Source organism: Heteronotia binoei, chromosome 1, assembly GCF_032191835.1.
Source record: "Heteronotia binoei isolate CCM8104 ecotype False Entrance Well chromosome 1, APGP_CSIRO_Hbin_v1, whole genome shotgun sequence".
In the NCBI taxonomy this organism is placed as follows: Eukaryota; Metazoa; Chordata; class Lepidosauria; order Squamata; family Gekkonidae; genus Heteronotia; species Heteronotia binoei.
The window spans coordinates 19,391,047-19,418,493 of NC_083223.1; the positions used below are offsets into that span (position 1 = coordinate 19,391,047).

A 27,447-nucleotide genomic window follows, 5' to 3' on the forward strand; every position below is an offset into this window, starting at 1 on the left:
ATTTCCAGGGTCTCAGGCAGAGGTCTTTGACATCACCTGCTATCTGATCCTTTTTATTGGGCATACCAGATGAAATGGTAGGGGGAAGATAACGGTATAGGCTGCCTGAAGAGGTCAGGAAGGTTCCCATGTGTCAGTCTTTCTGTGAACTGTATAAAACAGTAGAAAAAGCCCAGCAGGAACTCATTTGCATATTAGGCCACACACCCTGACACCAAGCCAGCCAGAACTCCGTTCTTGTGCGTTCCTGCTCAGAAAAAGCCTTGGCATTATGCATACTACAACAGAATGGTTTTATAAAAGAATGGGACTGTGGCCTAGACCACGGTGTATAGTATGTATTAGCTGCTTGTATTCTGTTTGCACTGCATCATTTTCTGCTTGTATAATGCCATTTTCTGTATTGTTTAACATATCACATTTAATTTTTTTGCTTTGTTTTAAATTCCCGTAATCCTAGTGCAATTACATTGCTCATGCAGTGTCATATCCTTTTGATTGCTTTGATCTGCACTGCGTAATCCAATTTGAGTCTTGTTGATACAGACGGGCTATAAAGTCAAAACCATAAACAGTCCTCTCCCATTCTCTTTGCCGAACAGGGATCCTGTTGCCAGTCATGGAGAACCTGCGCAGCGCCCTTCTGAAATTGTGGGAACAATTAACACTCCTCTCCCCATAGCTAAGGAGAGTGTGGGTATGAGATGATGGGATCTCCCAGATATTCCTTAGCCTACTGAAAACAGAGCTGGGTCTTAGCTTCAGTTGCCTTAGGCTATTAACTTGTGGGCCCTGAACCGGATGGGCCAGGCTAGCCTCGTCTCATCATATCTGAGAAGCTGAGCAGGGCAGCCTTGGTTAGCATTCGTATGGAAGACCACCAAGGAATTCCAGAGGAAGGCAGTGGCAAATCACCTCTGAATATCTCTTGCCTTGAAAACCCTACAGGTTACAACTTGGCAGCACTTTACACCAGATGTTTTTGCCTACAACTCCCATCAGCCCCAGTCAGCGTGGCCAATGTCTGGGGCTGATGGGAGTTGTAGGCAAAAAAAAAACATCTGGAGAGCTACCGTTGGCCACCCCTGTCATAGGATATCTGTTGTGGGGGGTGGGGAAGGTAAAGGAGATTGTGACTGCTCTGAGATTCAGAGCATAGGGCGGGATATAAATCCAATATCATCTTCTTCAGTGTGTGGACACTCTTTATACAGGTCAATACGTTTGCACAGTAGTGAAAACGCTACACGGCTACCTCCAGTCTTGCTCTTACAAGAAGCAATGTGTTCCTTCCCCCCCAGGTGCTTGGTGGAAGTACAGGCTTGTTGAGTAGCCATGGGCTTCAAGTGCAGCAGCGAAGGAACTTGTCACTGCATGAATACATGAGCATGGGACTCCTGAAGGACGCCGGCATTGCCGTTCCGCACGGATTAGTCGCCAAGACTCCGGAGGAAGCTTTCCAGATTGCAAAAGAAATAGGTATAAAACTGAAGAGCATGTGTGCGTGCGTGTGGTCATTGTATCTATTATATGCCGTATTCTTTGTGATAAATTGAAAAAAGGATGTCACTTGGTGTGCAGAAGCAAATGCTTGTGCTTAAAAAACAATTCTGCTCCTATTTCAGGGGCTGATAACCCCACAGTTTCATGGCTTGATAAAGCAAAAGATAATGGCTTCATTTTGATGCAGTGGCAGAAGGTGGTGTGGCTGTTAAGTCCCTAGGCTTGTATGCTCTTTCTTCCCCCTCCATTCTCCAATTGCAGAAGAAGAAGACGACATTGGATTTATATTCCACCCTCCACTCAGAGTCTCAGAGCGGCTCACAATCTCCTTTATCTTCCTCCCCCACAACAAACACCCTGTGAGGTAGGTGGGGCTGGGAGAGCTCTTAAAGCAGCTGCCCTTTCAAGGACAATTCTGTGAGAGCCATGGCTGACCCAAGGCCATTCCAGCAGATGCAAGTGGTGGAGTGGGGAATCAAACCCGGTTTTCCTAGATAAGAGTCCGCACACTTAACCACCACACTAAACTGACTGTTACTCAATTGCACTGGTCTTGTCTAATAAAAAACTTCCAGAATCAGGGACCACTGAGTCTGAACCCCAAACTATGGGAGAGCGCAAACCATGGGAAAAAAGTAAAGGTGGTGCCCTGTGCAAGCACCAGTCGTTTCCGACTCTGGGGTAATGTCGCATTATGACGTTTTATGGGGTGGTTTGCCGTTCCCTTCCCCAGTCATCTACACTTTAAACCAGGGGTGGCCAAACTTGCTTGATGTAAGAGCCACATAGAATAAATGCCAGATGTTTGAGAGCCACAACACATGAATGTCAGAGGTTGGAGAGCCGCAAGGAAGGAAGGCAAATAGATGAGGAGAGGGAGAGAGGTGTGGAAAGAAAGAGATTTTAACTTTAAAGAGAGAACTTCTGGGTGCCAGTCATAAAATCGCCTGGCTATTCTACATGCGTAAAGTTAAAGTCTGGCTTGGCTTGGAGAAATGATTTAAAGAGACAAATGCCTTCTCCAAGCTAGCCAATGGGCAGTGGGGGCTTCAAGAGCCACACAATATGGGTGAAAGAGCCAGTTTGGCCACCCCTGCTTTAAACCATGGAAATCTGGGTTCAAAATGGAAGGGGTGGGTACTAATCTGAAGGGAAGAGTAGAAGATTTGAGCTTGCTGCTTGTCAGGGGATTATGCAAGCCCAATAACAGTGCAATCCTAAGGACACTTTTCTGGGAGTAAGCCCCGTTGAATAGACCATAGTAGAATTCAGAGTAGATCTATTTAGGATTGCTCTCTTCATCTCCCTGGCTATGTACCCTAATGGCCGCATGATTTGTCCATTGCGTTTGCCTTGTGCCAATGGTGCTGAGAGAGGTTCTCAAGCTGTGAAAGCTGGAAGCATTTAATTAGTACATAATTATTACTTTATTACTTAATACTTTCTATCGTGCATGCATTATTGCTTTTGGTAAAACATGTTGTTAATTATGTTTCTTCTACCGGAAGCCTATCAGCCTGGGTCCGCTGGAGGATTTTCGGTAACAGAAGATAATTTTGTCACCAGACGGCAACTCCCCCCCCCCCCCCCCACAATGCATTCCAAAATTCCTCCAAATGCTGTCAGGAAAAACATGGAGGAGGAGTTAGAGGTCTGCAGTGGAAGGGGGGAAGTCACTGAAAATCACTGTTTCCTGCACTTCTGTGGAAACCCTCTAGTCGAACTCATTTGTTAGGAGGGCGGGATCTGACATAAATGAGACCTTGTTGGGCCGGGAGTAAATTAGGTGGACTACAACTAGGAAACACGCATCCTTTTGTGATTCATCTAGATTTACTGAAACACCAATTGGCAGAGGACTTCATTACCTTTTATGGCTATCCAGACCAAATGGCCAAGCCACACTGGTTTACCATGTGACCAGTCTGCACTCTTAATTGACAAACTGCTTGTATTTCAGCCAACAATACCTGATCCCCTCGTCTGATGACGTGTGCTTAGAGAGCACACGAAAGCTTACGTTCTAAATAAAACTTGTTTGGTCTTAAAGGTGTAACTTGACTCCTGCTTTGTTCAAGGGTGTTTTTTTTGTAGCAGATTAGACCACACACCCTGATGTCGCCAGTCCTCCTGGAGCTTACAGTAGACCCTATACTAAAAGCCTTGTAAGATCTTGGAGGATTGACTGCATCAGGGGGTGTGGCCTAATATGCAGAGGATTTCCTGCTACAAAAAAGCCCTGTTTAAGAATATGAAATATTCTTTAAATGAGGAGTAGGCAAAAGTCTCTGCCTCACTCGGCGGCCCAGTTGCTAACAGGCCACAGACCGCGGCCCGGGGATTGGGGACCCCTGACTTAGTGCATAAAACGGTAGCTTTGGATTTAATAACATTAAAAGGCAGAAATTTTTGCTGTAGTTCAGTCGCACAGTCAAGTCCGACTCTTTGCGACCCCATGGACGAAGTCACGCCAGGCCCTCCTGTCTTCCGCCATCCTCCGAAGTCTGCTCGAATTTGTGTTACATCAGTAACGCTGTCCAGCCATCTCCTCTTTTGCTGTCCCTTTCTTCTTTTGCCTTCTGTCTTTCCCAGCGTCAGGATCTTCTCCAATGAGTGCTCCCTTCTCATTTGGTGGCCAAAGTATTTGAGCTTCAACTTCAGCATCTGACCTTCCAGGGAACAGTCTGGGTTAATCTCCCTTAAGATTGACTGATTTCATCTTACAGTCCAAGAAACTCTCAGAAATACCTTTGCTTTATTCCAAACATTTTCAAGCTTGGAGCACAAAATAGCTTCAAAACTTGGGTTTTCTTTGCTTTTAAGAATACAAAATATTATGCATAACTTAGTACATAAAACCTTTGGGTTTAATAAAGTTAAAAGGCATAAGTACCTTTGCTTTGTTCAAACATAACATTGTCAAGGTTGGAGCAAATCAAGGAAGTTCTTATTTTCTGTCTCTAGAAACAACAACGAATCTAGAAATTGAACTCAGCTCTGCCACTCAGCTCTTTTTGCTACAGCCTTCTGTCCCCATGGAGAAGCCAGAGGCTAGGGGGCGGGTGGGGCTTATGAATGATGGGGACCATTTTGTATGGGGCTGCACCGAGGAAGAAGGAATCAGTGCAAACCCTTTCCTTGGATGAGCAGAAAGGGGAGGCATGTTGTATCCAGCAGAAACAGAAACTAACATAGACCAGGGGTGTCAAACTCATTTATTATGAGGGCCAGCTCTGACATAAATGAGACCTTGTTGGACTAGGCCAAACTGTGGCTCGGGAGCCAAATGTGGCTCTTTCACAGATATTTTTTGGCTCTTGAAGCCCCCACTGCCCCGTCGGCCAGCTTGTCCAAGCCAAGCCAGCTGGCAGCTAGGAGAATGCATTTCAAGTTAAAGTTGCTTTCTTTCTACCTCTGTCTCCTCCATCTATTTGCTTTCCTCCCTCCCTCTCTTCCTTCCTGTCCTGCAGCTCTCAGACATCTGACGTTCATGTCTTGTTGCTCTCTGGCATTTAATCTATGTGGCTCTTACATTAAGCAAGTTTGGCCACCCCTGGGCTAGGCCATGTTGGGCTGGGCCATGTGCGTATTTATTTAAAATTAGGTAGTAGAGAGATAAATTTTATAAAGGATACAGACAAACGGAATTAAAGTTTAAAAAAAAATCATAAAACATGCTTAAAACATTAGCACTCATTGGTCTTAAAGGTGCTTTCTTGGTATCACTACTGTGCAATCAAGGAAACTGGGTGAAGAAACCTCTGGCTCTTTCCTTTTTTCTCCAGGGGACCAGGAGGGGGAGGAGCCTCAGCCAATAGAAGGAAGAGAGGCTTGGCTCAGTAACTCTGCTGTGCGATTGAGAGAGCCTGGCAAAGCAAGCTCTCCCTCCCCAAGGGAGAGGCCTCAGTCAATGGAGAAAATAGGGGGTTTGCTTTGTTACCTCTTACAACAGTCATCTGTTTTATTACATTTAATTCCACTCCGGCTCAGTAAGGGTATCCTTGAAAATAATAGCATGTGCAAATGAGGCATAAAACGCAGAATATCCTGGACTTCTTAAACCCTATAATAAATCAATAGCGTGTGTTAAAGTGTGTGCTTTGTTCTAGCTGGCAATCGGTGACTGCCAGTTCTCATAAAATCAATTTCCATTTTGCCAGCTGATGTAGCAGTGTGGGTGTTTGGCCTGAATGGCACTTCCGTCCAATCTGTTTCTATTCCTTCTCTTGCTGGAATATCCCTTTCCCGTCAGCATTTTGTGCGCATAATTTTTTTTTATCAGTGGTGTGCGTATAAGATCATTTATGGAGCAGTGAGAACTGCATAGGAAAAACGTCACTCATTATGACAACCCAAAATTCTATTTTTCCTAAAATCCAGGCAGCTTATCTGGAAGCCTGGCAAGGAGAGTCTGCTTGACAGCCTGCACTCATTTCGGTCTAGTTACAGCAATTTCCCCCTTTTTCAGTTAAAAGTTGTGTGTACCGTGCTGTGGCTAAAATACCCTGAGTATTTCTGTCTGCCTTTTCAGTTGCCTCATTAAATCTGAACTATTCCTGGGGAAGTTGTCGCTGTTTCCATTAAAATAGATTGTGTGTGAAAGTTATGAGGCTTCTTTTTTATGCTGTGCTGATACTTTCCATGTAATGTCTGCATGGGAGGAGATTCAGCCGGAACGATGCGCATAGAGAGAAGAGTCAAACAACTGTGCCCACAAACTGTAAACAATAAAATTTCTTACAAACTTGTCATTCTATATTTCATTGTTCAACACAGTCATCAAAGCACTATATCCAATTCATGAAAGCAGTACTAAATAAAAAAAAACACCATAGAAGCATCCTGAAATATACCGGTACATGGAACTGCTCATAGATGCTGAAAAAGCACATTTGGAAATTACATCAAATTATTTTTAATAGACACTCAAGGTCCATCTAACACTTTCCCATAGGGTTATGGATGAACTTCCAATAGTAATCATCTCAATGATTCCAGGAACAATGATCTTCACCATGCAGGGACTGTTCACTCACTTTTGCCAGCTCATGATAGTGTTTCACTGCCAAGTTTCTTCAAGAGTCGTTCCAGCATGTACTAAAAAGATATCTAGAACATTCACAATCCAATATGCAGAATCCAGTTCTCAACTTGATCTCTCACTCTCTCTGGGCACAAGAATAATTTGATGTAATTTCCAATTGTGTTGAACAATGAAATACAGAATGACAAGTTTGTAAGAAATTGTATTGTTTACAGTTTGTGGGCACAGTTGACTCTTCTCCGCTTGCACTGTGCATTCCTGTTAGCTTTGCTTGGAACAATGCACATAAGTAGGGCTGGTGACCCGTGTGCAGGTTTTGGTTCTTCTGGTTTCTGTTAGGTCTGAACAGTTCTTAAAGCAGGGGTGTCGAAGTCATTTGTAATGAGGGCCGGATCTGACATAAATGAGACCTTGTTGGGCTGGGCCATGTTGGGGCGGGCCATGTGTGTACATATTTAAGATTAGGTAGCAGAGATATAAACTTTGTAAAGGATGCAAACACAATTAAATACATATTTTTTAAAACCTTAAAACGTGCTTAAAATGTTAGCAGTCGTTGGTCTTAAAGGTGCTTTCTTTGTATTTCTCCCATGGGATCCAGGGGACTGGGCAAAGGAAGCTGTGGCTCTTTCCTTCCTTCCCCAGGGGACCAGGAGGGAGAGGAGCCTCAGCCAATAGAAGGAAGAAGGGCATGGCTCAGTAGCTTTGCTGTGCAATTGAACAAGCCTTGCAAAGCAAGCTATATAGAAGGAAGAGAGCCAATAGAAGGGAGAGAGGCTTGGCTCAGGAACTCTGCTGTGTGATTGAGAGAGCCTGGCAAAACAAGCTCTCCCTCCCCCCCTTTCCTCCCCAAGGCAGTAGCCTCAGCCAATGGAGAAAATAGAGGTTTTGCTCTGTAGCTCCTGTGTGATTGAGCAAGCCTGGCAAAGCAAGCTGTGATGCAGAAGGGAACAAGAGAGAGGGAGAAGGAAGCAAATGACAGCCAGTTGCTTGGGGCCCTGACAGCAGCCCTCTGGGGGCCTGATTTGGCCCCCAGACCGCCTGTTTGACACCCTGTCTTAAAGGTTACGGTGGAGTAGGACTGGGGTCCTGAGAGCTTGCCACCTCCAGGGTCTGTTGTGTTTAATACACAACGTTGTGATAGTCAGGCTTTATATTAGGTTCACTTCTCAGGTACTTCATCTGCTTATGCACTCTCAATTTGTTCTTTAGGGCATATGCCCTTCTGTGCATGGACTTAGTGCAGCCATTCAGATGTGGTCTTGATAATTTACTCTGTAGGCAGTTTCCCCCATAAGATCTCTTACACGCAGCTTGGTAGCCTTCTATTTTTCTTCCCCACCATATGACCTGTGGCAGCCTTTATGTGCTGAAACCCAGTATGCCTCTATTGTCCATGGACCCCAGCTTCTGCAAAATAGACAAGGGAGCTGGCACAGAACAGTTAAGCAGGGATGTCAAACATGTGGCCTGAGGGCTGGATTGCATGCGAGCAGCTCCCTGTCATCTGCTTCCTTCTCTCTGTTGCTTCTGTCTGCATGATAGCTTTCTTTGCCAGGCTTGCTCCGTTGCACAGAAGCTACAGAGCAAAGCCTCTATTTTCTCCATTGGCTGACCAGCACATGAAGCAACTTGCATACAAAAACTTGCAGGCCCAGCCATTTCATATTTTCCTCTGGGCCTGCTCTTAGGCTCAAAGCATTGACCACGAGATTTCTGTAATTAATGTCAATAAATCAAAAGTAGGTTGGCAACTTACAGATACACCCCTGAACAACACCTGAACAGCCTACTCAAGTTTGCTACAGCACAGACATTGCCTCCAGATTTTGATGCAATAATTCAGAGCAAGATTAAATAAAATATTGCAAGAGTGCTAGTCTTTTAAGCATGTTTTAAGGTTTCTTTTAAAAAATCTTTAATTGTGTTTGCGTCCTTTGTAAAGTTTACATATCCACTACCTGGCATTACATTTTATGACACATGTGGCCCAGCCCACCAAGGTCTCATTCATGCCCTCGTAACAAAAGGAGTTCGACTCCTCTGAGCTGAACCTGAAGAATGTATGTCACTGTATGCTGTCTGCATTGACGTAATAGGGGAGTAGGCCACACCCTTTCTAGAATAAGTAAATGAGCCCTCAGTGCTTTGGGGCTGGTTGGTCTTTCACTTAAAGCAAAGAAGTCTACTACGTTTTGAAGCACATAGCTGTCAAATGGGCATCAGTTTCAAGGTTTTAGTTTCGACTTTTAAAGCCTTACACGGACTGACATATCTATGGGACCACCTCTCCCCATATGTGCCCTGGAGATCACTACGATCCGGCACGCAACATTTGCTGACTGTCCCTGGCCTGAAGGACGTCCGTCTTGCCTGGGCCAGGGCCTTTTCAGCCTTGGCCCCAGCCGGGTGGAATCAGCTCCCTCTAGAGATCCGGGCCCTCACCGAATTGTTATCTTTCTGTAGGGTTGGTAAAAGAGAGCTATTCCGCCAGGCCTTTGGTTGAGGCAGTGGGTGTCCTATTCCACCGGCTGGCCCTATGTGGCGATCCATCTCTGCTCTAACATAAATTTATTTTATTTACTGTCTTTGGTTCATATAATATGTGCCCAACTGAGCTGCCATTTATAATTCGTATGATCTTCAAACTGTACTGCCCACATCACTCTGGTTTTAACTGTTGTTTTTATACGTCATCCACTTTGAAAGAACTGAAGTCCTTTCTACAGTCTCACATTATCATACTCGCCTGAACAGAGAAGCTATTGAGATTTACAAACACCAGCACAATTTTAACAGAAAGGAAGAAGGCATTTTTATCCACCAATCTTGGTACCCAGCTCTGCAAAACACCCTACAGACTATAAATTGCAGAAAGTCTCAGAACAACCAGCACATTCCACAGAACAATCAGCACAGTCAACAACCATCTTCCTTATCTTCAAACCCCTTCCAACCTTCCCAGCAATTAACACAGAACAATGGTCACATTCAACAGCCAGTTTCCTTATCACTACCCTTCCAGGAAGCCCCACCAAACAATGGGCACATCCACAAAACAATTGCCCTTTCATCACACCCCCTCCAGCCTACAAATAGCAGCTCTCCAGCAGCCCTGGCCCCACTCAATGCACAGCAGCCAAGAAGGTCTGAGCGCCTGCTCCGGCTGCAACGCCACTGAGGATGTTCTCCGCAGCTGAGAACGAAACGTCTGGAAGGAAAACTTTCTCCAGTAGAACACGGCACTTGATCCCGAAAGATTCTACAAACCCTAATGTTTTTATACGGTTTGTAGAATGTTGTTATCCGCACTGAGTCCATCCTTGGGAAAGGGCGGACTATAAATTGCCTCAAACAAACAAAGTGGCATAGACATCCTGCCCTGAGCTCCATGTCTCTCAGGCTGCAACGGGAGAAGGTTAGAGCCAGAACAGAGAGAGGGCGTGCTAAGGGGGGGGGTCTGCTGTTATAGGTCTAGTTGTGTTACCTCCTTCATGTTCTTGAACGAAACCAGCTGGCTGTCCTTGTCTTTTTAAGATTTTCAGCGTTCTTTTGTTGCTGACCAAAGAGGTTTCTGCATGACCTGGCTTGGTTTTTCAGGTCAAACAACTGCACACAGGATGCTTAGTGGCACGAATGTTTTTCCTTGGAGGGGGTTTTAATTCCTCCGGAACAGTTGCGGGAAACAGCAGTTTGGCAGAGGTGCTCTGCAGACAGCCTTGTCATCAAAATTTCACCCAGCAGCTGCTTTGTTGCCCTCTGGGCAAGGGGAGGGGCTGAAGGCTTTTGTCCCATTTGGCAAACTTGGAGAAAGCAGGTTTTTTTGAATGTTAAAGATGGCCTGCAGGTAAAGGAGGTAATGCTTCTCTCCACCTGCAGCTCCCCTTCCAGGAACTGTTTTGGAAAAATAATTGTTCTGTAACTAAACAATTAGCCCTAACTTGAACAGTCTAATCTAGTCAGTTCTCTTAAGCTAAGCAGGTTCGGCCCTGGCTACTAGTTTGGATGGGAGACCTCCAAGGAACACGAAGGTCACTTGCAGAGGCAGGCAATGGCAAACCACCTCTGAACATCTCTTGCCTTGAAAACCCGACAGGGGTGCCAGAAGTCAGCTGTGACTTCTGCTCTTTCCACCACCACCTAAGAACATAAGAGAAGCCATGTTGGATCAGGCCAGTGGCCCATCCAGGCCAACACTCTGTGTCACACAGTGGCCAGAAAACCCAGGTGCCATCAGGAGGTCCATCAGAGGGGCCAGAAGCCCTCCCACTGTGCCCCCCCAAGCACCAAGAATACAGAGCATCACTGCCCCAGACAGGGAGTTCCAACAATACCCTGTGGCTAATAGCTGCTGATAGACTTCTACTCCATGGGTTTATCCAATCCCCTCTTGAAGCTGTCTATGCTTGTAGCCGTCGCCAGCTCCCGTGGCAGTGAATTCCACGTGTTAATCACTCTTTGGGTGAAGAAGGACTTCCTTTTATCTGTTTTAACCTGACTGCTCAGCAAGTACTTTTCTTCCTTTCTCACAATACAAGAACTTGTGAACATTCAATGAAATTGCTGAGCAGTCAGGTTAGAACTGATAAAAGGAAGTCCTTCTTCACCCAAAGGGTGATTAACACATAGAACTCACTGCCACAGGAGTTATACTAATGAGCTCCACCATCTATTTTTCTGCAAAACAACGCCTGAGTAATTCTGACTCTGTTTTCACCAGGCCTTCTACCTCTATTGTTGCATGCGTTTGCTTCCTGTTTGAAAACTAGAACTGCTTTGTTGTATAGGTAGAAGGCTTCGCACAGTATTTGTACAAGATTTAACTTTTAAAAACTTTTAACCTCCCCCCCTCCCCCTTTCCCTGTGTTCTAGGAACAAAGGACCTTGTTGTAAAGGCACAAGTATTAGCTGGTGGCAGAGGGAAAGGAACATTTGAAGGTGGCCTTAAAGGAGGAGTGAAAATAGTCTTTTCGTAAGTTGTACTTTTAATTGACGATTAAACATAATTGTTTAGCCATGGGCATGCATGAATTGTTGGGAGTCATCTTCGTTATGTTTAAATACTTAAAGTGATAATTTCATAGCGATCTTCAATAAGATCCGCTTGAGCACTCGCTAAGTTTCGTACTCGTTAAGTTTAATCAAGGAATACAGGCGGACATGTATAAAACGAATTTCCCACAACCTGTTGACTGTTATGTAAGAAAGATACCTAGTGTGACCAACATGTTAAGATTCTAATATTCTTCAGCCCTCTTTGTTGGAAAATAAGTCAGGTACATCAGCAATCCCACATGCGATGCCCAAGTCAGGTGCATCAATTACATATTATCCCAGATGTGATGCACAGGGATTTACATAAAAGCCAATGAAAAACGGACAAAGGTGTCATCTTGCTCTTAATCCAGAGAGCCAGTTTGGTGTAGTGGTTAAGTGTGCAGACTCTTATCTGGGAGAACCGGGTTTGATTCCCCACTCCTCCACTTGCGGCTGCTGGAATGGCCTTGGGTCAGCCATAGCTCTGGCAGAGGTTGTCCTTGAAAGGGCAGCTGCTGTGAGAGCCTTCTCAGCCCCACCCACCTCACAGGGTGTCTGTTGTGGGGGAGGAAGGTCAAGGAGATTGTGAGCCTCTCTGAGATTCCAAGTGGAGGGCAGGATATAAATCCAGTATCTTCATCTTCAAATAGTTGGGTGACCCCAGTTAGATGGGTGGGCTCTGTCATGGATTTTAGACAGTGAGTATTTGATTGGAATGAAAAAAAAATCATTTAAATGTGTCGTGTTGCTCTGGTATCCTAATGACCCTATAGCTTGGGCACCAAATTCAATCATTCTAATAACAGACAAAGCATGATTTGTATTACCATTACTTTAAATGTCTGTAATAGTTTTGATCTCCCTCAGCTGCATCAAGGTTGGTGGGTTGTTTTTTTTTTTCTGAACAGCCTTCATTGGCTAGTTTTAGGGAGTATCACTCTGTAAAACTAATATGCAAAGCTTGTTTTTTGGCACAGTTATCCAGAATGGTCAGTTAACTGGTGTTATCAAGAGGTCAATCACCACACCCCATTCCATCACCACACCTATGTAACTTTGGGCCCCACTGCTGCCCCTCCAGCAATCCAACTGGATGCCTGTGTCTGTTGCTGTCTGTCTGACAGCCAGTGCTATCAACTGATATCCTTCTTGCGTGCCTCTTTTTCTTTAGCCTTTCTCAAGCTGTTGAGAGCAATCTCTGCCCCTGGGCCCCTGCTTAGCTGGCTTGCTAGTTGGCCTGCTGCTTAGGACTGCGTAGTGGCTCAGGTAGTTGGGTGGGTCTCACCAGGCATGGAGTTGTTGCCATGACATTCCCAATGGAATGGGGTTTGGCCGTTGCAGATTCAGCTGGAAAAGGGACAGTGCAGAACTTGGTTAAGCATCAGTTTTCCATAAATGCTGGCCAGTGGAGCATTTACCTTGAGGAATGGCACTGCCTCTTCTGGAAGACTTAGAATCAGCTCATCAGGCAGGATCCAGAAATGCTGTTCAAAACGCCGCTTCCCTTGTTGGCAGAGCAGAGGGCAACTTGCTGATTTTCCTACTCATACTGCAAATCTCCACCTCTGCTGTTCCTGGGCATCCCTTGAGCCCCAGTAGTCGAAGTTAAGGGGGATGCCTTAAGCAGGGATTCCTCACTCCTTTGGTGGTGCTCTGGAGCCGAATCTCAGGGGTAGAATTCTAGCAGGAGCTCCTTTGCATATTAGGCCACACACCCCTGATGTAGCCAGTCCTCCAAGAGCTTACAAAAAAGAGCCTTGGAGGATTGGCTTCATCAGGGGTGTGTGGCCTAATATGCAAAGGAACTCCTGCTAGAATTCCACCCCTGGATCTGATTTAGTTGGCTTTACTCTCCATTTTATGACTATTCTTTCAAAGACCGTGATACTGTATTTGGATTGAATAAACATGGATTTTGTCCTGAGTCTGGAGACACTTGATTCCTGGTAGTAGGGTCCCCCCCCCTTCCCGTAGTCTATCAGTTATGTTTGAAAACATCTACCCTAGACTGAAGAGGACCTGAAAGTTTAAATTTTGCTACATGTGATCTGCTTGTCTTGTAAAAGTGAAATCTGTCTGTGGTTTCATGAAGTTACTTTAGAGAGATGTTGGAAGTAAAATAGAAAATATGTCGTCGAAGGCTTTCAGTGGCCGGAGTTTCATTAGTTGTTATAGATTTTCTGGGCTGTATGGCTGCGGCCTTGGCATAGTAGTACCTGACGTTTTGCCAGCAGCCATGACCAGCATCCTCAGAGGTATAACACAGAAAGAGAGAGTTCTGTGTTATTCCTTTGAGGATGCCGGTCACGGCTGCTGGTCAGGTACCACTATGGCAAGACCAGCTGCTGGTGAAACGTCAGGTGCTACTGTGCCAAGACCAAGACCATGCAGCCTGTAAAACCTACAACAACTGATAAAATACCAGGACTTTGTGCAGACTTGTGAAAAGAGCGCTGTCCACTTTTTGAAAAGCAATGAATTTTTTGTTTAGATAGTCAAGATTGCATCATATTTTCAGTTTTATTACATATTTGTAAATAAATGGTTTTGTATTTAATATATGAGCCTCCCAGTGTGTTGATTTTTGCCCTGTGCACTGGTTGCACGAGCTTATCTTGATTGGAGATATGTCTTTTAAAGTTTTCAACGCATGAACTGAAATTTTACCCGGAGCGTACAAATTTAAAGGACAATCCTGTTGTAGCCAGAAATCAGAGAACATGGTTTTCATTGCTTCGCAGCATCTGGAAATTTTACATCTCTAGTTGTAGAGGTTGCTCCCACCTGGGGGGGCCCAGGCTAGCTGAATCTTGTCACATCTTGTAAGCTAAGCAGGGTCAACCCTGGTCCTTGGATGGGAAACCACCAGGGAAGTCCAGAGCCGCTGCGCAGAGAGAGGCAAGGACATCTGAACATCTGTTGCCTTGGAAACCCTGGGGGGAGGTCACCATACGTCAGCTGCGACTTGACGGCGCTTTTCACCAGCATCAGTTGCAGACATGGATTTTTGTAAAAATCTAGCATTGCTGTTTTCCTATTTTGAACATAGCGCTCTCTCGCTCTCTCTCATTTTAGTCCAGAAGAAGCAAAAGACGTTTCCTCCAAAATGATTGGGAAAAAGCTGTACACAAAGCAGACGGGAGAAAAGGGAAGGATATGCAATCAAGTATTTATTTGTGAGCGCAGATATCCCAGGAGGGAATATTATTTTGCTATAACAATGGAAAGATCATATCAAGTGAGTAATCTGTTGTGAGAAACACGGCTTTTATAATGCACTGGTATTGATCGGTGCTTGGCATTCTTCAAGGCGCTTGTTTGCAATACTCCTCCTAAGCTGCAGAGTCTTGTGAGCAAAAATTCCACTTGGTGAGCTACTGCCATTAAAGTTGTGAGCTGCTGCATAAATTAGTTTGCTCTGGGGCCATTTTCCCTGAGCTGAGACAACCATGTGTGAGCCGGAGGCTAAAAAAACCTGTGAGTTAGCTCACACTAGCTTAGCTTAAAGAAAACACTGCTTGTTTGTGATGCGCAGTGCTAGCTCACTTGCATTACATCTTGTTTGTTGTTGGAATGCAATTGGAATGTGATGTATCAAATGCTGTCTGTGCTGTTATACTACGGTATGGTACAGCTGAATGTATAGTTAGATGAAAGCAGTATTAAATACGATGCAAAGTGTCTGGTAGGAGTCATAAATATAGAATCACAGCCTGAGAGGTGCTACCAACAGTACTTTCTGTGTTTATTCTAAGCACCCTTCACAGTTCTGGGAATCTTTAGTCGTTGCAGTGAGAGAGGAAAGACTCTTGGAAAGAAATCTCGTCGTGGATAACTGGCTTAAGAGGCTTGTTTCTCAGCAGGAGCTACCAAAGGAAACCTCCTCCCCTCCCCAGTTCTTTTCAAACTCACACAAATGTAAAAAAAGCAATTTGGGGACTCCAGAAGAGTTTTGTAAAAGCAGAAGGAAAAATACGTGGAATGCATCAATTGTGGTGTTGTTGCTAAGCAGTTCTTTAAGTTCAGGTCAGCAAGTTTGGTGTAGTGGTTAAGTGTGCGGACTCTTTTCTGAGAGAACTGGGTTTGAGTCCCCACTCCTCCACTTGCAGCTGCTGGGATGGCCTGGGGTCACCCATAGGAGTTGTCCTTGAAAGGGCAGCTGCTGTGAGAGCTCTCTCAGCCCCACCCATCTCACAGGGTGTCTGTTGTGGGGGAAGGAGATAAAGGAGATTGTAAGCTGCTCTGAGACACTGATTCGGAGAGAAGGGCAGGGTATAAATCTGCGGTCATCTTCTTTTGAAGCTGCTGAATTCATTTTTCTTGTCACAAACCCAAATACCCACATATTGCGCAACCCCTCCTGCACTCTAGTCAGCCTGTGCACTACAAACTCAGATTTCAGTGCAAATTTTCATTAATCTGGACAGTCTGAAGATGAAGAAACATTCTTTTTTGTAATATATCACTAGATGGCGCTATAGACCTAGTTTGCGGCCATTTTCAAACTGCGTTTATATTCTGTTGCGAATGCATTTTCTGTCATTTCAGGCAGACCTGTTTTAGTAACCGGCTGCTAGCAGAATTTATTTTCCTGTTCATACAACCCCATTTACATTGGGGTGGCAAAGCGTGGTTGAGCCACTTTTGAGGGAAATTGCTTTCTTCTGTTTACTACCCCTTCGTGGCGCTTCTCAATCACTGTGGTGTGTAGTGCTCCCTCTAAGCTGCGGAGTCTTGTGAGCAAGAAATCTGCTTTGTGAGCTCCTGGCATTAAAGTTGTGAGCTACTGCAGAAATTAGTTTGCTCTGGGGCCATTTTTCCTGAGCTAATACAAAAATGTGTGAATCAGAGGCTAAAAAACTGTGAGCTAGCTCACACCACCTCAGCTTAGAGGAAATGCTGGTGGTGTGCTGTTTAAAATGTTCGTAGAGCTCCTTACAGTGCCGCTTTCCCACTGCCCTTTTTGCCACATGATCTTTTGCAGACTTTTTTCTAACGTTCTAAATTTGAGTGCTATAACTCTAAATCAGTATAGCACTGAAGTGCTATATCTGTCTTCAGTTGTGTGTCTTTCTCTCTTGGTTCAAGGAAAGTATGTTCTCAAAATATGTTTTCTGTTTGATATCTGTATGATTTTATCCTGTTCTGAGGCTACTATTGGGCCTATATTTGATTTTTTATCTAATTTGTCGTGAATGCCTGTATTTTGGTATATTTAATAGTATTTATGTTGTATGTTTTTAATTGACACACTTTTACTTGCTATTGGCTCCAAATTACATTCAGAGAATATACTTTCCTTAGACTGAGAGACAAAATTGAAGACACAAGTATACTACCAGGCCTCTGTATTTTATCCCTGCCTTAAGTCATTGAGGTTTCTTTTAAAACCAGACAGACAGACAACCTTTATTGGCATATCGAAAGATATAAGCTACTATTAAAACAGTACAAAAATGGGCAGGATACCATTTTAATTGGTCCTGTTTTCAGTATTCATTGTATTATCTTGAGTTAAATGTGCAATATATATGTTTGACCACTGAGGAAGGCCACATTGACAGAAATGCATATGGTCTTGATCAGATATGTTTTCTGCTTGATACCTATATATGATTTTGTCCTGTTCTGAGGCTACCATCGGGCCTATTATCTGTTTTTATCTCATTTGTTGTGTATAACATGTATTTTGGTATATTTGCTAATACTGTACATTTTTATTGTATTTTTATTATTGTATGTTTTTAATTGATATTATTTGGTCCTTATATTTGTGGTTATTAACCTTTTCGTTTTTTAATTTGCTGCAAAATGGCTGCCACGGGAGGTGGAGCCAGCCACAAAATGGCTGCTACAGCTTACCTTCAGTCACACAGTGAAGATCCTTGTTCTGTGGTGGCAGCTGCTGCCGAAGCAACATTTTTCAAAATCTGCAGAACCAGTCACATCTCCAATCAGAAGCCTTGCTGGGCAAAAAGCCCCACCTGGTCCTAGCCAGTTTCTAAAAACACTTGGTGGGGAGCAGAAAAGGTGACTGCAGGTGCCACGGTGCGCATGGGCATGGCATTAGGGACTTCCGGTCTAGTGCATCACTATTTTAGTATTTCTTTTGAAGCGTAGAAGTGTAATTACTGCAACTTTTGTCTTTTCTAGGGCCCTGTGCTCATTGGCAGTTCTCAAGGCGGTGTCAATATCGAAGACGTTGCTGCAGAGAACCCCGATGCAATAGTTAAGGAACCAGTTGATATTGTGGAAGGTATCAAAAAGCAGCAAGCAGTAAAGGTACCGAAAAAGTGTGCCCTTGTCTCTGGGTTCTTCCAAAAAGCTTAATGATAAACCAGACAAATAGCATAAGCAGGCTTGTGTTCACACCAAACTGTGTCCTTTCCAGGAATGGTCCTTTTGGGTGGTGGGGAGACCTGCAGGATTGGAAAGTGACAGGTTAGAAAGTTGCCATCCCCCAGAATTAGAGCTCTTCCGCTGATAATGAAGATAAGTCTCCCTGGGGGAAAAGAGCACTCTAAAGACCAGTTTCTACTGTACTTTACCTAGCTGAGGCCTTTCTCCTCCCCAGAAGTTCACTCCAAATCTCCAGGAATTTTCCCACCTGGAGTTGGCAACCCTAGCCAGACCCCCTTGGGTCTAGCCAGACCCCCCCCCTAGGGTTGCCAACTCCAGGTGGCTTGCCTTTGAGCAGTGTTCCCTCTCTGCAGAAATCGTAGCAGGTTAGCGTGCACCAGCCGTATTGTGCGATGTGACAGAACAAGCAAAAATGCAAACGGAACGTTCAAAGGAGACCCGCCACCAAGTGTTGCCAAGTGTTACGCAATCCTGCGCATGTTTTAATCTGTGTTCAGTGGAGCTTACCCCCTGTTAATTATGCATCTGATTGGGAAAGCAGCTGTCCTGTCAAGCTTCAGCTGAACGATCTTTAAAAAGGACATGTTTCCCATCCCCGGGGCTGCTTTTATGAAGAAGGGGAGGGGGCTGTCAGGGGCTGCTCCTTCCTTTCCTCTCTAGCAGCAGGAAACTGTCCCTTTAAAGTACCTAAGGAAAGACTTGCGGCTTTTGGACATTTGGTTTGGTGTCCTCCAGATGCCCAGTCCTCACCTACAAAAGCACTTGAAGTAAAAAATCCCTAGTCTTTGGTGTAGCAGTGGCGTAGAGTCGTAACCCCCAGCCTTTACTGCAGGGGGCTGGTTCTCCTGCTTCTGCAGTTAGCACAGCCCAACTGCTGTATTATTAGAAATGGCCATGATTTTAGGGTCTCTGCATTTGGTTTGCTACCGTAGCTTTGTTCATATGTTACGGTGAATGCACATACAACCTGCGTGCCCATGCAGAGAGCCAGTTTGGTGTAGTGGTTAAGTGCGCGGACTCTTATCTGAGAGAACTGGGTTTGATTCCCCACTCCTCCACGTGCTGCTGCTGGAATGGCCCTGGGTCAGCCATAGCTCTGACAGAGGTTGTCCTTGAAAGGATAGTTGCTGTGAGAGTCCTCTCAGCCCCACCCACCACACAGGGTATCTGTTGTGGGGGAGGAAGGTAAAGGAGATTGTGAGCCTCTCTGAGATTCAGAGTGAAGGGCAGTATATAAATCCAATTTTCTTCTTCTTTCTTCTCGTTCTTCTCATTCTTCTTCTCATTCTCCCTCTCCCCTCCTCTTCCTCCTTCCTCTTCCTTCCTCTTCCTCCTCCTCCTAAGAATGTAAGAAACAGCCATCGCAGGCTTCATCTGTAAGTTAAACTGGATAGATGTGGGGTTTAAATCACAAGCTGTACCTTTGTTGTATATAACCTGAGAATGACTCCTGAGATTTTGCTACCTTTTCCTCCCCTCCCCCGTTGTTAGGTGGCTGAGAAAATGGGATTTCCTGCAAACTTAATAGATGAAGCGGCGGAAAATATGATTAAGATATACAACCTCTTTATTAAATTTGATGCCACAATGGTAGAAATTAACCCCATGGTTGAAGATTCGACAGGAATTGGTAAGGTATTTTAGTGACAGACCTGGGGGCTTTGAAAACTGAATTGTGGGCTGGCTTGTCACTGAGTGCAATAATTCTTCCAGTGCAGGGCTAAATCCTCAATGAAAATCTGTCTTGAAAAATGTACTAACCATATTATCGTCTGGCCTGGAGAGGCAGTTTTATTGTTGTGCAACCAACTGAATGTGTTTTGGGTTGCTGGCAGTAATTGCAGTTCTTGGCTTATGATGGTGGAAAGTGCCATTTAAGTTGCAGCTAACTTACAACAACCCTGTGGGGCAGGGGTGGCCAAACTGTGGCTCAGGAGCCACATGTGGCTCTTTCACACACATCATAGGCTCTCAAAGCACCCACTGCCCCATCAAGCAGGCTTGGAGAAGGCAGTTCTCTCTTTAAATCACTTCTCCAAGTCGAGCCAGCCGGTGGCTTGGAGAATGCGTTTAAAGATGCTTTCTTTCCACCTCTTCCTCCCCCATCTATTTGCCTTCCTGCCTGCTTGCCTGCCTGCTCAAAAACATCTGCTATTCATGTCTTATGGCTCTCAAACCTCTTGTCCTTTATTCTATGTGGCTCTTAAATTAAGTAAGTGTGGCCACCACTGCTGTAGGGTGTCCCAGCCAGGAGATAAACAGAGGTGTTTTGCCATTGCCTGCCTTTGCGTAGTAATCCTAGACTCCCTTTGTGGTCTCCCATCCAGGTACTAACCAGGGCTGACCCTGCTTAGCTTCCAGCATCCTAAGGCTAGCTTGGGCTATCCAAGGTTCTTGGTCGGTAAGAAACCTCCATTTTCTGGGACGCCCAGAATGGATGAGCGACCAGTTGTGGTTTTATTTCTTGCTTGCAAACTGGCATTCCCAGTCCCTGCTCAGTCCTCACTTATTAACAAGAATCAGACTGCAATGCATTAGTTTGTCCGTTTCGCAGCCACAACCAATTGCGGTTTGTTTTTCCAAGAAATCTTCCATCTATGGGCAGTATGTGTGGGGTGGAAGGCACACGCGAGACCAAATGCAGCCCTAAGGATTGAGGCTTCAGAGTCGCTCAGACCGTGTCTCCCTACATTAGAGGTCTGCAGCCTGTGGCTCAGTGCGGAACCAAATGCGGTTGTTCTAAAAAGAAAATGAAATCTTTTAAGTTAAGGTTATATTGGAGGGGTAGGTGGGATGCTAGAACAACCAGTAAGCGGCACAAATGGCAAGCAGAGATTCTGGGAGGGCTAAAGGGCTTCTTAGAGATTCTTTACAAGAAGGGAAAAGTTAGAGGTGGTCATTTGCCAATACCCAAGTGCATATCATGTGCAGATATATGCAAATGATGTGCAGATTTATGTCAGCGCACTAAAACAGCTGTACTCCTGGATTTATTACTTATTGTGAGCAGGGGTGGAGGATTTGAGCAATTCTGAATCCCAATCATTTCTGGTTTGATGTTTTCACAAAATAATCTTCTAACAGCGCAATCCTCAGGACACTCTCCTGGGAGTTAAGCCCCCTTACGAAGACTGTAGTAGGTTTCTGAGTAGACCTGCTTAGAATTGCTCTGTAAGTGCCTCTATATTGCAAGTGGTGAGTTGAAGCACGTCAGCTACACTGTGACTACGCCTATCTCGCTGTGACTACACTCGGGTGGAATTCTAACAGGAGCTCCTTTGCATATTAGGCCACACACCCCTGATGCAGCCAATCCGCCACGAGCTTACAAGGCTTTTTTCTAAGCTCTTGGAGGATTGGCTACATCAGGGGTGTGTGGCCTAATATGCAAAGGAGCTCCTGCTAGAACTGCACCCCTGAATTGTGAGAAATTCTTAATGAAGGGCTCTCAACAAGCGGCATGCAGAAACTTTATAGATTATTAACAAGCATGTCAATAATGAATGATGTGAAGTTGTATGATTTCAGTTACGTGAGTGGGCTTTCGCATATTAGCTCTCTGTTGATGTCTTCCTCTGAATGTTGGACATAGTTTGGCCTCTAATTAGGGTAGGGGACCGGCAACATCTTACAGATTCAGTTTTGGTCCTCGTTCTTCATGCATATTGGGCTTTAAATCCTAAAAGATCTAGTCAAATCAATGTCACTTTCCTAATCTTGCCCCTTTAGGGTTTTGCTCCCGCCCCCCTCCTTTCATTGCGAATATGGGGTGGTCTTGTGATGTGGAGGAATTAGCCTGATTAAATGAGAGCAGATTACTTGAGCAGATTACAACTAAGCATCTAAAAACATGCTAGAAAAAAATGTACAATTGGGTCATAACTGCAGAACAGTGCCAGTTTAGGGAGCAAGTGGGGGGAATGCCATTAAAAAGAATTCTTCCTGCCACTCTTTTTCCAAATTGTGCATTAACCCAGAAAGGTTTGCTTCCAGCCCAGCTCCTGCTATTCTCTGTTTGATTCCTCCCTCTGCTGTCTGAAATGGGTACAATCTCTTCTCCTTCTTTGCTGGGCCCCTTACTGGTTCATGCTGCCATTGGCGTCTTCGTTGAGGTCCCATGGGATGTGGCCACTCACTGTGACTCCCGCATGCCGCCATTTTATCAACACATGGAAGTGTGCTGACTTCAGGATTTGGCGACTTCTTGAGGGAGACACCATGGCTCAGGGAAAGGGTCTCCGCTTGGCATGCAGAAGGTCCCATGTTCAAGCTACTACATCTCTAATTTTAAAAAACTGTGAAGGGTCTGAGACCCTGGAGTGCTGATGCCAGTCTCACAGACGATACTGACCTTCAGGGCTCACTTTGTAGCAGGAGCTCCTTTGCATATTAGGCCACACCCCTCTGATGTAGCCAATCCTCCAAGAGCTTTACAGGGCCTATTGTAAGCTCCTGGAGGATTGGCTACATCAGAGGGGTGTGGCCTAATATGCAAAAGAGCTCCTGCTACAAAGTGAGCCCTGCTGACCTTGATGGACCAGTTGTCTGATTCAGGCCCTGTTCACACAGCGTGTTGAGACCGTGTTAAACTGACCCAGTTCTGTTCCGAATATCTTTGTTCTGGATATTATCCATTGGACTGCAATTCAAATCACTCCGCGGTGAAACCGTCTTCTGCAGTCCACACGACAGCACCATGCAGTTCTTTTTTCTCCACTATTATGCACATGCGTGCATTATGCGCACATGTGCATAGGTTAAAACATTATGTGGTTATGCGGTTGCGCGCATATTGCTAAGTAGTAAAAAAAAATGCCGACCGTAAACCGGATGTCTGAGGCTCCTTTTGCTCCGGGACAGCCTTCAGACATCTGGAAGTTGGTCGAGAACTATCCAGACGGAGAAACTATGAGGTGAAACTGGAGAACTCAAAAAACACCGCAAAGGAGCAGGTAACAAAATACTCCGGTTCTGAGAAGGATTTTTTTTTTTGGGGGGGGGGGGCTACCACGAGTTAATACCGGGAGGCAGACGTTGCTGTATGAGCAGCCACTTTTAATCCGGTATGAAACAGCAGCGACAACTGATTATACTGTGCGTCTGAACAGGGCCTCAGTATATGGCAGCTTTGTGTGTTCTATAACTATATTCTTTTTAGCTCTCAAAATTAACCACCCTTTGCTGTAAGAAAGACAATATAAAAGAGTTCAAATAAGCCAGATTTTCTTTTCTCAGCGGAAGAATTAATACTATTCTTAATGTTAAGAGTCTAAACTCAGTTTGTTTCTCCTTCCAAAGTGATGTGCATGGATGCAAAGATCAATTTTGACACCAATGCGGCTTATCGTCAGAAGGAAATCTTCTGCTTGCGGGATTGGAGCCAGGAGGATGCAAGGGACAGGGAGGCAGCCAAATCAGACATCAACTACATCGGGCTGGATGGAAACATTGGCTGTCTGGGTATGTAGGCTGGGGGACCTTGAAGCAGAACCAATTTTGCATGGTGGTTAAGTGCACGGACTCTTATCTGGGAGAACCGGGTTTGATTCCCCACTCCTCCACTTGCACCTGCTGGAATGGCCTTGGGTCAGCCATAGCTCTGGCAGAGCTGTCCTTGAAAGAGCAGCTTCTGGGAGAGCTCTCCCACCTACCTCACAGGGTATCTGTTGCGGGGGGGAAAGATCAAGGAGATTGTAAGCTGCTCTGAGATTCAGAGTGTAGGGTGGGATATAAATCCAATATCTCCTTCTTCAGAGAGCTTGAAGAGTGTGGTGGATGTCTGGGAGACTAATTCTCAGAACTTTGTCTCTCTCTCTCTCCCCTCCCCCTTCCCTCCTTTCCCCCCCTTTCAGTGAACGGGGCTGGTCTGGCAATGGCCACCATGGATATAATTAAACTTCATGGAGGCACTCCAGCAAACTTCCTGGATGTTGGAGGCGGTGCTACAGCACAGCAAGTAACAGAGGCCTTTAGGCTTATCAATTCTGATAAAAAGGTGAGGCCATCTTGGCTGCATAAAGGCCGTCTTCCATGTGACTTCATGTTTATGCCTTTGGGGCACCTGTGGAGATGAAAGGCGGGATCGGGCATTCAAAGTTGAGTAAATATGGGGACCCCCATGGCGCAGAGTGGTAAAGCTGCAGTACTGCAGTCCGAACTCTCTGCTCACAACCTGAGTTCAATCTCGGCGGAAGCTGGGTTCAGGTAGCCGGTTCCAGGTTGTTTCAGACTCCCATCTTTCCAAGGTCGGTAAAATGAGTCCCCAGCTTGCTGGGGGGGAAGTGTAGATGACTGGGGAAGGCAATGGCAAACCACCCCGTAAAAAGTCTGCCATGAAAACGTTGTGAAAGCAGCGTCACCCCAGAGTCAAAAACGACTGGTGCTTGCACATGGGACTAACTTTACCTTTTTTAAATCTGGGGACACAGTTTCCCTAGAAACATGTGTGCATTGGCCACTGAAAGCTTTCAGTATTGAGTAAGCAGGGAAACAAGATTAAAGCTGTCTAGATTCTGTTGTTTTCATACTCATGTATTAAAGTGGGAGAAACACTGAAGTCCTTTAGATGTAGTGAATATTTCATTGTATCCCCCCCCCCCCCAGTTCAATTCATTGTATAGGAGCAGGCGATTGATGGCACATTAGGGAAAGACAGTAATGTTCTTTTTTGTTGCCACTGCCTAGTCTTGGGGTCCCCAACCTTTTTGAGTCCGCGAGCACCTTCAGAATTCTGACATGGGTCGGTGGGCACGATCGCAAAATGGCTGCCACCATAGGTGGAGCCAGTCACAAAGTAGCTGCTGCAAGAGGCTGAGCCAACTGTAAAATGTCAAGAAGCACGGTTATATTTAACTCTTATGTGACTCTTCAGCATTTCTGGCAAAAGCTCTGTTTAACAGGATGCCTTTTAATCTACACAGCCAATCAGGAGCACTGCTGGACAAAAGCCCCACTCAGTCCCTCCCACTTTCTAAAAGCACTTGGCGGGTGTCATGGTGCTAACAGGCATTGTGTCGGGGACCCCTGGCCTAGTCCATCCCTACATAATGTCTGCCATCAGCCAAAGCAGTGATTAGGGCCAACTCACCACTTTTACCTTGGGTCTTGAAGATTTACCAGCAGGCGTTTTTTGTGTAGCAGGAACTCCTTTGCATATTAGGCTACACCCCCTGATGTAGCCAATCCTCCAAGAGCTTACAGTTGGCCTTGTAAGAAGAGCCCTGTAAGCTCTTGGAGGATTGGCTACATCAGGGGGGTGTAGCCTAATATGCAAAGGAGTTCCTGCTACAAAAAAAGGCCGTTTACCAGATTATAATATTTTGTTCACATTACTGTTTCCCTTTGCTGAACTTTGCAGGATTAGGCTTTGCTTCCTCTGTTGCAGCACTGCTTCTGAAAAGAGCACACATGCTCAGACATGAATTTAACTTGAGGGTTCCAGTGTAAACCTTATAGCAGGGGTGTTGAACTCATTTGTTACGAGGGCCAGATCTGACATAAATGAGACCTTGTTGGGCCGAGCCATGTCAGGCTGGGCCGTGTGTGTACCTATTTAAGATTAGGTAGCAGCAAGGCTTTTTTTTGTAGAGAAAGCCCAGCAGGAACTCATTTGCCTGTTAGGCCACCCCCAATGTCACCATTGTTTTGCACAGGGGGGTTTTGTGGGAAAAGCCCAGCAGGAACATCTTTGCATGTTAGGCCACACCCCCTGACACCAAACCAGCTGGAACTGCGTTCCTCTACGCAGAGAGAGGTAGCAGAGATATAAACTTCTAAAGGACACAGACAAACAAAAAGATTTTTTTAAAAAAACCTTAAAATAAAACATGTTTAAAACATTAGCTTTCTTTATATTTCTTCCATGGGATCCAGGAAACTGGGCAAAGGAAGCTCTGGCTTTTGCCTTCCTTCCACAGGACACCAAGAGGGGGAGGAGCCTCAGCCAATAGAAGGAAGAGAGGCTTGGCTCAGTAGCTCTGCTGTGTGATTGAGAGAGCCTGGCAAAGCAATCTCTCCCCCCCCTTCCTCCCCAAGGGAGGAGCCTCAGCCAATGAAGAAAGCAGAGGTTTTGCTCTGTAGCTCCTGTGCAATTGAGCAAGCCTTGCAAAGCAACCTGTGATGCAAAAGGAAGCAAGAGAGAGGGAGAAGGAAGCAGATGACAGCCAGTTGCTTGGGGGCCTGATTCGACCCCTGGGCTGCATATTTGACACCCCTGCCTTAAAGGGCCCCGTGCATGCTGTACATGGGAAAGAAAATGTAACTTTGCCACTCCTGGCTTCCAGAGTTGAAAAAAGACACCCCCTCAATCACATAGCCAGTTCTAGCTTTGGAAAATATACAGTCATTTATATGCATTCAGTCCTTGCCTGTTCCACCGTTCCATTAAATCTATGCACCAAGTGCCAGGCAGTTTCTTAAAAGATGACAGTTACGGGAAGATTCCACTCCCAAGCCATAATTGGAGTGAATAAGTAACAAGCTGACAGTTGGACTAGATCTCTCAAGACCATTCCTTTCCCTATAACTTTTTCATGCTGAGTTTGCAAACTAACTGTTCAGACACCGTTCAGATGTCAGTGGACTCTGCTCAGTTACTTTAATCTTGGACTGTAAATTGGAACACTTACAGAAAAATCCAGGTGAGCACGAAGTGTGCCTTTAGCACACAAAAGCTTACACTCTGATTAAAACTCTGTTGGTCTTAAAGGTGCTACTGCACTCCAATTTGGTTCTATAGTTACAGCAAAAGTTAGATTTAATTGCTTTTTAAATTGAGGTAAAGAGATTGGCCTTATTTTGCTATATCAGATGTAACTCATACGAATGTGCTGGATGGTATATTTGCACGTGTGTTGATTATCTCCTATTTGGTTAAGAACCAAGTGCGATTATCTCCTATTTGGTTAAGAACCAATCACTTATCTAGATAATAATCACAAGGTTAGGACAGGACAGATGATAAGCAAATAAGATTTCTCTGCATGGAAGTAGCAGAAGAACATAAATTGAGATTTCTGGATGTGTGTAATGGGCTGTTTAATAATCCCTAAAAGCAGCGAGACAAACCCCCAAAACCTGATTTGCTTTAAAAATTATTATTATAATATGATGGAGCAGTGCTTTGAACTTTGATAATTTTAGCACATAATTTTACAGTCATTATAGGGTGAGTATTTACATGCTTTTCCTCCCTGTTGTCTTGCATAATAAAGACATTCAGGGCTTTTTATGATCAGGGATGCACAGGAACGCAGTTCCGGCTGGCTTGGTACCAGGGGTGCGTGGCCTAATATGCAAATAAATTCCTGCTGGGCTTTTCCCACAAAAAGCCTTGTGTGAAACAATGGTGGTGTCAGGGGGTGTGGTCTAATACGCAAATGAGTTCCTGCAGGGCCTTTTCTACAAAAGAAGCCCTGAAGAGAACAGTTCCTTCTCCCAAGAAAAGATAAAAGTCTGCAGGTTTTCAGTGCTGTTGTGTTGCAGCTGGCTTAGGGCAACCCCAT

General features: G+C 45.1%; 1 protein-coding gene across 1 annotated transcript in view; it reads left to right on the forward strand.

Annotated features, from left to right (window-relative positions):
- Window positions 1-27,447, forward strand: part of SUCLA2 (succinate-CoA ligase ADP-forming subunit beta) — a 44,794-nt gene that overhangs the window by 11,358 nt on the left and 5,989 nt on the right. Inside the window, exons 2-8 of the mRNA XM_060231722.1 lie at window positions 1,302-1,479; window positions 11,420-11,519; window positions 14,660-14,822; window positions 17,738-17,866; window positions 19,436-19,574; window positions 23,243-23,404; window positions 23,797-23,939. Of these exons, the coding sequence (XP_060087705.1) occupies window positions 1,302-1,479; window positions 11,420-11,519; window positions 14,660-14,822; window positions 17,738-17,866; window positions 19,436-19,574; window positions 23,243-23,404; window positions 23,797-23,939 (1,014 nt within the window). The remainder of the gene's footprint in view (window positions 1-1,301; window positions 1,480-11,419; window positions 11,520-14,659; window positions 14,823-17,737; window positions 17,867-19,435; window positions 19,575-23,242; window positions 23,405-23,796; window positions 23,940-27,447) is intronic.